Genomic DNA, 11,398 nt, shown 5'->3' on the forward strand with positions numbered 1-11,398 from the left:
GTTGTGCTGTCAATCAATTAGTCAACCGAGGACTTATCTAGAGTTCTTAAAAAAAGTACCAGAACTTGTTTTAATGTTGTGCTTTCATTCATTTTGTAAACCATGGACATAAGTTACCTACTGTCCTTTAAAAAAGTACCATCATTTGTTTTAATTTTGTGCTTCAATGATTTTGTAAGAGTAGTTTTGGCTTTTCATTTTGGAGCGAAACTCTTCATATGTCTCTCTGCCCTCAGAGTTCACTGACCCTCTCGCTGAGGGTCTCTAGCTCCTCTTCCTCTTCCTGGTAACGTTCCACCCCCTGGTTGCCGTCGCCGCGGGGACCGTTGCCGAGGTGCGCGGGGTAGTCGAGGCCGCTGAGCTGGGCGTGGTGGTGCCAGCGCAGGTCGTCGCTCTCGTGGGTGATGTAGCGCTCGCTCATCCTGCACTCCAGACTCCGCAGGTCCAGCCACATCTGGTAGTCCTGGAGGGAAAAACAAACGCACCCTCAAACACGCTTACATTATTTATCTGTGGCTGCAATAAAACAAGCAAGACATGCTCTCAGGAACTCTGTCACTGTCGATTATTTTCATCGAGTTTAGTCTAATTTAGTGAATTCCAGTCTAGTTAAAGTTCTGTTTTAGTCTTATTTTAGGTATTCCCTATATCCATAGATAAGTAAGTGTCTTTATTTCTTTCTATTTTATTCTCATTTAGATTAGTCTAGTCTTTAATTAGGATGCCATGGATCAAGGCCAATGAAGAGAAAAAAACAAACGCAACTTCATACACAAAAAGATAATTTAGAAAACATTCACTAGTTCACAACATTCACAGTTAAATTATTAAATTATAAGACTATATACTTTACTCTTTAGTTGAGTCTTTGGTCTTTAGTTGAGTCTTTAGTCTAACATTTAGTCTGGACTACAGTCTTTAGTCTAGACTTTATTTGTTAATTAGTCTCAAGTATTTAATCTTTAGTCTAATCTTAAACCTAGTCTTTAATCTAGTCTTTAGTGTAATCTTTACTCTAGTATCTAGTCTTTGGTGTAGTCTTAAGTCTAGTTCTTAGTCCTTAGTCTATTCCTTAGTCTGTGCTTTACTTCAGTCTTTAGTCTGTACTTCAGTCTAGTCTTTATTGTCAACATTAGTCATTGGTCTAGTATTTAATCTAATTTTAAGTCTAGTTTAAGTTTAAGTCTAGTTAAATTTACTCTTTATTCACTCTAGTCTTTAACATTTTGTCAGTCTTTTACATTTTGTCTGTATAAGTCTTTAGTCTAGACTTTAATTGTTAATTAGTCTCAAGTCAAGTCTTTAATCTTTAGTCTAATCTTAAATCTAGTCTTGATCTAGTCTTTACTCTAGTTTCTAGTCTTTACTCCAGTCTTTAGACTGTACTTAAGTGTAGTCTTTATTATTAACAGTAGCTTTTAGTCTAGTCTATAATCTAATCTTAAATCTAGTATCTACTCTTTATTCTTTACACTAGTCTCTAGTCTTGGGTGTAGTCTTAAATCTAGTTTTTAGTCCTTAGTCTAGTCCTTACTTTGTTCTTTACTCCAGTCTTTAGTCTTTGTTAACATTAGCTTTAGGTCTAGTCTTTAATCTAAGCGGAAATCTAATATTTACTCTTTATTCTTTACACTAGTTTGTAGTCTAGTCTCTAGTCTTCATCGACGTTAAAGTAGTTTCTAGGTTAGTCTTTAGCCTAGTTTAGTGTAGTCTAATTTCTAGTCTAGTCTTGAGTCTTAATCTCTTACCTGTAACCATGGATGGCTGAGAGTCTTGTCAACACTGTACCTCTTCCTCATCTTGACCTGCAGCAGGTTGTTAATCAGGTCAATGGCTGCAACAGAGAAAGAAAGAAAGAAAGAAAGAAAGAAAGAAAGAAAGAAAGAGAGGAGAGAGAGGGGTGATTTAAGGTAAAACAGATGGGGAGAGTGATTTTAAAGAGAGAGATGGCAGACAGACGGACAGAGAGAAAGTGACGGCTTGAATCGAAGAGAAAGAGATTGAGGGTCTGGTGAAGGGAGGAGGAGGAGGAGGAGGAGGAGGAGGAGGAAGAGGGGGAGGGGGGGGGGGTATTTGGGGGTGCGGCCCCCTGCGGTGAAGGGCCAGCTGGGGCTAATGAGCAAAGCTAACATGATGTTAACATTTCTTCAGGGGTCAGCGGTCTGACGGCTGCGGCGGGGCTGGAGGCCCCGGGCCCCGCGGGTCGGCGGGGGCCGCCATCGCTCGGCATTACGCACATGAATGGACCGCTGCGTGAACAGGCCCCTCCCCCTCCCTCTCCGTCCATCAAACTCTCTCTTTCCAGGAATCGCTTGGTCTCGCTCTGCTTCTCACTTTCTTCTTCTTTTTTCCACTTTTTTTTTCTCAAGTTGTTCTCAACTCAAATCCCCTCCCTCCCTCCCTCCCTCGCTCCCTCCCTCGCTCTCTGATTCTCTTCTCATCCTCTTGTTTTTCCTTCCTCTCTTTCAGGAGCGTTACTTTATTAAACCTTAGAACAGTAATATCCAACTTTCTTCACACTGAAATAACAATAAATGAATAGGATATATAGACTTTTCACAGACATGGTTGATGTACTTCTGCAGTATAGATCAGTTCTCTCCATGTTAAGAAACCAACTTTCTGTCTCCTCCGACTGTCTGGCCAAAGGTTTAAAAATCTCCTTTGCAAAACAAACAAATCATTTATCCCAACCAGCATCAACTTTCTAAACAAGGACTCATAACTACTTTACATGTCTTGAAGGTCCATGTCTTGATCCTTTGTACCATGTTGTGTATGGCAATGCCTACTATCGCAAAAACAAATTTCCCTGTGGGATAGTGAAGTATTCTATCTATCTATCTATCTATCTATCTATCTATCGATCTATCTATCTATCTTAGTGGTTCAACATAGTGTCTAACACAATACAGCTGTTGTCACTGACAGATCTTTCTGTTTCTGTTGTCAGACGACTGAAACACTGTAAAAGTGATTTGATCGAGGATCACAAAATGCTAAGAGCCCAGAAATTACCGTTAGCATTTTGTGACCCTCGATCAAATCACTTTTTTATAGTCACATGACACAGTACACAGTTTGTAGACATGGCTCATTTGAAACGTCACTCTCATTCTCATCTATAGAGACGTTGTAGTTGCATCACAAATCTCATAGCAACTGCCGTCACATTGTAAAACTGTGTGTTAGTTAATAAAGTGTAAATCTGTAGAACTGTGTGTTAGTTAATAAAGTGTAAATCTGTATCAAGCAGCTAGAAGCAGACAGCAGCTGAGTCAGCTTGTTGTGGTGTGGCTGTAGATCCATTCAGTAACGTTCTCAGTAAAAGTGAATAGTGTGATAAGGTGGATTTGGTTACTGTGACACAGTAAACTGTCTTGTCTTTAGCCCTAGTCTCTACTCCAAAACACTCTGAGTTGTAGCTTGAGAAGAGTCAGCTCAGTTAACCTGAACAAACTGTTAGCTAGCTAACTAGCCGGCAAACACACTGATGTTAATGTGAACATGCTAACGCTAGCTGCTACTAGATACGTTAGCTAGTGTGCTAATCAGATGTGTTAACAACAAGACAGTGAGCCGACCAGATACTTTTTTGTATTCACCAGACTTTATTATTTTCCACACTTCTGCTGCACTATCATCTGCACTGGAGTCTCACTTTCTGTAAAGAGCCTGTTCGGAGACACAGTGCAGTGAGTCATCATGGGAAATATATTCGTCCCCTGGTTATGTGACACCAAGCGTAGCCAAAACACTGCCGATACATTTAGCTGCGATGACGCCAGCGAGCAGACAGATGGTCATGCAGCCTGAGCAGGGGTCAAAGGTCACAGCAACGGGTCAAAGACAAGTGGAGCGCTACAGATACTCCAGCAGTTTCATTTTTTCAGCTATAGCCACTACAGCTTCTACTGTTATTTGTTACCACAAATGCTAATTCATTCATTCATTCACCAGGGCTGGAGCGTATCCCAGCATGCACTGGGCAGGAGGCAGGGGGAACAGGTCGAACACAGATAGACAATCACTCCTATTCACACCTGAACAATTTAGAGTCAGGAGAAACCCACGCAAAGTCTGTCTTCCTTCAAATTCCTACTTACCTTGTTTTGTAGAAAAACCTTTTTATAATAGTTTTTTACTCACCTACTGCAGTTTTATTGTTCTTGTTTATTTTCTGTTGTACAGTCTCTGCTTTATCCTGCTCTGTTTTCTTGTCATATCTTTTATTTTGTAGTTTCTGCCTTTTGATTTTATCTGTTTTACTTCCCCGTTTCTGTGAAACTTTGTTTTCAAAAGTGCTATATAAAAAAAACGTATTACAATAATTATTAGTGTGATTGTTTAGTTCAGTGAGTGTGAAATTGAAAAAAGTGGCTTTATTTTCATTTTACTGCCCAGCATATGGCTATTAAAATGTAGTGACTCGTTCTCTCAGTAGGAGGTTGACTAAACATTGACTAACCAAAAATGACTTAATTTCATTTTCGCCCAAAAATGAAATAGCTTTTTTGCGGCGAGGAGGCGGAGCGAGGGACGGCTCGGAGCCGGGGGAGCCGGCCGGGAGCAGTGAGTCAGGCCGGTTTAAATCTGTCTGGTCGTCAACAGGACGCTGCAGCCAACACACACGGCAGACACATTTAGAGACGATGACGACAACAAATGAGTCAGAGATGGAGCAGAAACAGACCTGAAGGACGCGTTCACACCGTCTCGCTGAACCAGAAAAAACCTGAGCTGTGTCGAGGTCTGAAGACCAAAATACACAGAGAGGAGAACCGAACCAGACCGGTCATCATCAGGGCCTGATGCCTGAACGCCACAGCGTGTCCACCAGGTCTGTTCTTGTTCTGCTGCGGTCTGCTGGTTGTGTTGAGCCTCTCTACAATTTACATTAGTTTTAAAAGCGGTCTACATCATGTGTGCTCCCCTAAAGAGTTGAACTTTGGGGCGTCCTGTTGGATAAGGTGGGTCCCATATAACCGTGACGTCCGGGGTTAGGATTCAGCCTGGGACCTTTGTCACATGTCATCTGACTCACACTCTTTCCTGCCTCTCTCCACTGTGGACTATCAAATAATCGCAAAAATGCCCCCCCCAAAAAAAGATAATTCTAAAAAAGTAAACAAAAACAAAGCTTATCTTAACTTTCTTGCCTGAGGTGCAGCGTCTTTTACGAGATTCTGTTTGCCTTGCGGCCGCTTCCCATCAGCTTTAATGTAAAAATAGATGCTGTCAGCTTTCAAACAGTGGAAACTGTCGAAACATCTAAAGCCATGATCTGCAACCATGTGCCATCAAGAGCCTTGTGCACACAGTTTTGATCCCAACCAAACACTACAGCAGCTGATTTCACTGATCAGTTCCCTCTCTCTGGCTGAAGATGCTGATCCTTTAAATCAGCTGCTGTAGTGTTTGGTTGGAATGAAAACCTGCATCCACGTGGCTTTTCGATGGTTTGAGAAAACTGATCTCTGGGGAAAACCACAGACCAAACCGGAGGCTGTTCTCAGAGAAATTCCATCAAAGGGAAAGAAGTGAGATGGCAGATATCTTTTCTGAGGATAATTTGGGCCAAATTGCCCTCAGGCTGAAAGCGTCGGCGTTCTGAGCTAAAACCGAGTGTCGATGAGGAACGCTCTTCGAGAAAAACAACTTTGAGGTTTGTACCGGATCGGTGGCTATGGTGACAGCGTCCAGGCTGAAAGGTAAAAATGTTCTTTACGGGGAGTAATTTCATAGCAACAGCAGTGAATCATAAGAGGCTCCTGCTAACAGAGCGACCTGTTGAACAGTCTGTCTGTCGGTCACATCGAGGACCCGGTCTGATATAAACCAGAGACTCCCGTAACATTCTGTGTGAGGGAAGATTATTGTTCTTAAAAGTGATTTAATTTCACAATTCAAAACCAGAGATAACCGGAGATAACAGTGAAGAGTTACACTAGAATAATATCAGGCAGATATTTTCCTTTCATTTAAATTCTGATATTGGGCGTCCTGGTGGCTCAGCGGTCTAAGGCAGTGGTTCTCAACCTGGGGGTTGAGACCCCCCAGAGGGATGCAAAATCATTTTGGGGGGTCACAAGATGATTTATAGGATAAGAAAAAAGCATATTTCTACTATAAAAATGTATTATCATGTCTATTTTGGAGATTTTTCTCAAATTTTTGCTTTATTTCTTGTGAAATACTGAACAGTTTTCAGGCTCTCTGCCTCCTCTGATGAATCAAATAAAAGAACCTGAAAAGGGAAAAGAAAGAAAAATAGTTCTTTGGTTGAACTCTACACTCTTATGACGGGGGCTGTGAGTAGACATCACTTGGTTTAAGGGATCAAGATTGAGAACCTTTGGTCTAAGGTGTGTAACATGTCAACATAACGTCCCGGGTTGGAATCCGGCCCGGGACGTTTGTCTGTCACCCCCCTCGCTCTCCTAATCTTTCCTGTCTCACATGATCACAACAGTCTTTCCTGTCCATTCTCTCACTGTGCTGACTTCTAGTGAGTGAGGTAAGAGTGAAATGAAAGTATTCCTCATTTTGCTGGGGACCCACTGGGACCCTTGCAAGGGCCCCTGTGGGTCCCTGGACCCCAGTTTGGGAACCGCTGTCCAGGCCTGTGATATTCTGTACGAACCTTCCTGGGAAACCTTCTTCCAGGGGTGGGGGGGGTACATGAAGGCAGCGTTCTGGATCTGGTCGTGGATATCTTCGTCTTCGTTAAACGGGAACGTCCCGCTGAGGCTGAGGAGACGGAAACAAAGATGATATCAGTAATATAAATATATTTCTTATTGTAATTTAATACAAATTGTTAATTATGAAATATTAGAATATAATTATTTTATTATAGTAATGATAGTAATATGTAATACTATACAATATTTATATTTAATATTTAATTTTAATATTTAATATTACTATTAATTTTTTTCCTGCAGTTCACAAGACAGGAAAATGCAAAAAAAATGAAGGAAGGAAAGTGTGGAAAGAAAGAAAGAAAGAAAGAAAGAAAGAAAGAATGAAATAGAACAGAAAAGTTGAGGGGAAAAATCTGTTTTTGTTTGTTTTGGCCATTTTTTGTCTTCATCAGACAGTTTTAAGTGGAGAGAGACAGGAGAGACCGGGAGAGAGAAAGGGGGACGACATGCGACGGAGGTCCCGGGCCGGGCTTTGAGCCTCCACACCCGTCCCGTGTGAACGTCCTACCTGACGTAGATGATGACGCCGACCGACCACATGTCCAGCGAGCGGTTGTAGCCTTTGTTCCTCAGCACCTCGGGCGCCAGGTACGCCGGCGTGCCGACCACCGAGCGCCGGAACGACTTCTCCCCGATGATCCGGGCGAAGCCGAAGTCACACAGCTTCACCTGGGGAGGGGGGCGGGACATCACAGACACTCACTGTTAGGAAGAAGTACGGAAGCCCATTGAGGACATATACATACATTACATACATTTTATTTATACCGTTTTCCTGTGATAACGTTAATTTTCTTTAGTTAAGTTAATTTTCTTTATTTTCTGAAGATACCAAGATATTTATGTCATTAACTCGAGATAACACATTATAATAGCGAGGCATAATGCTATTTCAGCCTTGATGAAAGAGAAAGAATCGCTCCACAGAATGATCATATGTTTCTTGAAATTATTTTAATAGCAAATTATCTAGTTATCTCAAGAAAAACAATTTTGTTATCTCGATAATCATACAATTATTTCAAAATCTTGAGATAACAATTGCTTTCCAGAGATAATGAGATGATTTTCTTAACAAAATGTGTTACTTTGATATGACATAAATAACTTGATATCTCGAGAAAACAAAGAAAATTAACTCATTATCACGGGAAAACGGCATAATAGAATCTATAAATATATAAAAGAGGAGCGTTATAAAAAGGACAGCTGACATCACACTTAGTGATGTCTGCTTACCAAATTCTGATACAGTTGAAGTTCATCTATATTGCTGAGTTGTTTATATTTTAATATTGCATGATGAATTTGAAGTAGGCTACTTTCTATCCCTAAAAATGCATATATAGCATCTTTGGCTCCGCCCACTGAGGTTTAACTCAACCAATGAGATTATTTCTGCCTCCAGACGCCTGTAAACTAGCAAGCAGTCAGAAATCATAGAAGTGCAAAGTCAGATTATTTTTTTCTCCAAGCTGACTTTTCACTTTTCTATCTAACTACCATGAGAACAACAAAAATCACACCAACAAACATTGCATTTGAGGATGTTTGTTTTTATTTCATTTCACATTTGATGTAATCGTAAAGTCTCTCACGATCCTAACATGATCTGATCCACCATCGAGTTTAATGTTCCTTTTAAATTTTTGTTTATTTGGTTGCCTGGCAACGCCCCCGCCTAAGCAAAGCCTCTGCTAACAAATAGCCGAATAGACAGTGGATTTTATACGGTGTCAAAATGTTCAGAATATCCTCGGATATTCATAAGAACTCAGAATTAAAAGTCTCTAAAACTGTATCGCAAATTAAAGAAAGTTTGTTTTTCCGAGTCCTAATTTCAGCTTCCTGGCACTAATGCAGCAAACACTGCCTGGATGGAAAACTACGGACTGTGGCTTTAAGAGAGGATGAGTGAGCCGATGACATCAAAGAGCTGTTAGCTGCTATGTTTGCAGTATGATTCACACACACACACACATAGACACACACACACACACACACACACACACATAGACACACACACACACACACACACACACACAGTTCAGGGATAAGTTGGTTGGGTCAGAGTCGTGTTGTGTTGGTTTGGATGAATCAGAGAACAGACCTGAGGCAGCGTTCACACTGCAGGACTTCAGGCTCCGTTCTGAACTGCTGCGACTGTCTGACTTGGTTTTTTTTTAAGTGACTGTTCATATCTACCGTAAATCCTCTAATAGTGGCCTGTAGTCAATTAAAATCCGATAATGGCCGGGGGCGTGGTCGACACGAACAAATAAAGGCCGGCCTCAAATACAGGCCGGAGAAAAAAACAAAGGAAACAAGACTATGATATAACTGTATAGATTATATTCTTAGCTTCAGTTAGCTTCAGTTAGCTTCAGTTAGCTTCAGCTTACATGCAAACAACGGTGGATACCGGTAACCTCCTGCTGCCTGTTTGTAACTGTAGTTTGTAGTAACGTACAAGTGCCACAAGACGGCTCGGCCGGCGGAAGTCTCTGGAGCGTGCCGCCGTCGATTACCGTAATTATCGTAATGCATCGCAGTAACAAAAAAACGTCTACCTAACGAACCCCAACAGAAGAAGATCAGAAAACAAGGAGGCTTCGTACTAAAATATGAGCAAATATACTTATCAAACAGAGGGAATTAGAAATAAAGGCCTGTCTCTAATATAAGCCTGCTTCCAATAAAGGCCTGGTACCCTCTGCAGTCGAGGTAAATAAAGGCCCGGGCCAATATTAGAGGATTTACGGTATTCTGGGATTTAACCCATATGCCATACCAATATGAACTGACAGCGATGTGAAAGTCATGTGTGCAGAATAGCAAAAGACGTCACATCAGGATTTGTTCCAACACATTTCGGTTACAATACGCAGTGCTGGAAATGGGCAGATGTTACTGGGAGGACTCTACTGGGAGATTCCCAGTATCATCATCCAGAACAACCAATACGTAACACACCTGTGGTATACAGCCTGCTAGATTAGTCAACTGCTTTTTCCTCACTCTGACTCTGCCAAGATGATGCAATTGAAAATAAATCACATGATTTCTGCTTGTAGAATATTCTGTTTATGCCTCTTTTCATAGAGAAAATGAAAGTAGGATACCTGATCTGTTCTTACTGACTCCTTGGATCCTCCTTATTCTACTGACAGTCACAGTCCTGCCCTGCTTCTTTAACAGGCTTTATGAATATTGCCCTTCTTTACTTTTATGTCACATCACTCTGAATTTCACAAACAGACAGGTAAGATGAAGCTCCGCCTGTTGGCCTCTGTTTCTGCAAATTCACTATTTCTCTGAATACTTTTTGTGCAGTGAATGCCAGTTCAATGATACTCTTTATCATTACTATAAATCACCAGCACCTTTTAGTCTATCCCCTGATGTGCATGGGTGCATCGTTAAAAATAAATCAGAATGACGCTAATTGTAATATCCGAGATCGTTACACTGTTTTGAAGGCATCAGCTCCATTTGAGATGACGGTTGTGAACCATCGTTTCATGTTTTTAGCAAAAGAAAAATAATTCTATGCAACAGTTTAACGATCTCGGAGATGCCCGATTTTCTGTATTTCCCACCAGAGAGCGAAGACACTCTGTGGTTTGGACTGAGAAGTCGGCTGCAGTTTTATATATAAATCTTGCCTAGTGCAGCTTTAAAGGTCTAAGCAGTTCCCCAACCTGCTGGTCCCTGTCTGCGTGATACACAGACTGACTCATTAGTGTCTTCGCCAATTCTAATTACAGCTTGAACACAACGCAGGTGCAACACGGTCTCATACATTTTCATAGAATGAGTCCAAACTCTGGACACAAATAAAGTTTCAGATCAGGTTCCTCCTCCAGTAAAGGATTATGTGCCAGCAGCAGGAATTGGACTGGACATTTCCACCTGTTGGTCACATAAAATTTTAGTCAAGTAAAACTACTTTTATTAAAGTTCCCATATTCTACTGTCCAGAGTTTATTTTAGAGTCTTGAGGTCCATGCAAAGCTGTGTGTGTGGTGTCATGAACCAAAAACACTCTCAATCCATTTCTCCACGTTCATTTTCCAGCATCTCTCTGAGCCTTACCAAGAACAGGCCGTTTCTGTCTCCGTGTCTTTAAGGCTCATTAATATTCACGACCCCTCCGTTCCGATCGGCTAACCGTTTCGAGAGCGAAACGTGAGACGCCGCGGCCCGGCGGCTACAGGTAGGGAAAACTCTCCGGTAATAAACGATGACGACCGCTCGACCGCTTTGAAAAAAACACTTTGTTAGTCTATTATTTCTTACAGAAATGATAATGAGCGAACCTTTGTGACGCCGCAAAGTTACGGAAGTCCAAACGGCTCGTTTAGAGGCTCGCTTTTCTAATATGGATTGTGTGGATTTAGTTTTGATGCTTTCACCATGTTTAGATACACATCCAACTCCTTTATCATCACAGAGGAGAGGGAGTCCTGCTTTACATGATATGGATCTTTAAGGTTAGGGTTGGGTTTAGGCGACTAAAACTTTGGTTAAGATCAGGCAACTAAAACAGTTTGGTTGGGTTTAGGTTATGGTCATATTTCACCCCTTAACCCCTTGCAAAAATGTGTTCTCCATACTGTATAACAATATCACATCCATATTGTGTATCTGCTGTTCCAACGCTTCACTGAAGCTCCAGCTGCTGATACTGA

At 41.4% G+C, this 11,398-nt stretch overlaps 1 protein-coding gene across 1 annotated transcript in view; it reads right to left on the reverse strand.

Moving 5' to 3' along the window:
- Positions 1–232: 232 nt before the first annotated feature.
- The window catches only part of prkd1 (protein kinase D1), a 60,467-nt gene continuing 49,301 nt past the window's right edge, over positions 233–11,398 (reverse strand). Inside the window, exons 18-21 of the mRNA XM_078289489.1 lie at positions 7,216–7,376; positions 6,644–6,750; positions 1,749–1,834; positions 233–463 (exon numbers count right to left, since the gene is read on the reverse strand). Of these exons, the coding sequence (XP_078145615.1) occupies positions 233–463; positions 1,749–1,834; positions 6,644–6,750; positions 7,216–7,376 (585 nt within the window). The remainder of the gene's footprint in view (positions 464–1,748; positions 1,835–6,643; positions 6,751–7,215; positions 7,377–11,398) is intronic.

This window comes from Centroberyx gerrardi, chromosome 17 (genome assembly GCF_048128805.1).
Source record: "Centroberyx gerrardi isolate f3 chromosome 17, fCenGer3.hap1.cur.20231027, whole genome shotgun sequence".
Taxonomy (NCBI): Eukaryota; Metazoa; Chordata; class Actinopteri; order Beryciformes; family Berycidae; genus Centroberyx; species Centroberyx gerrardi.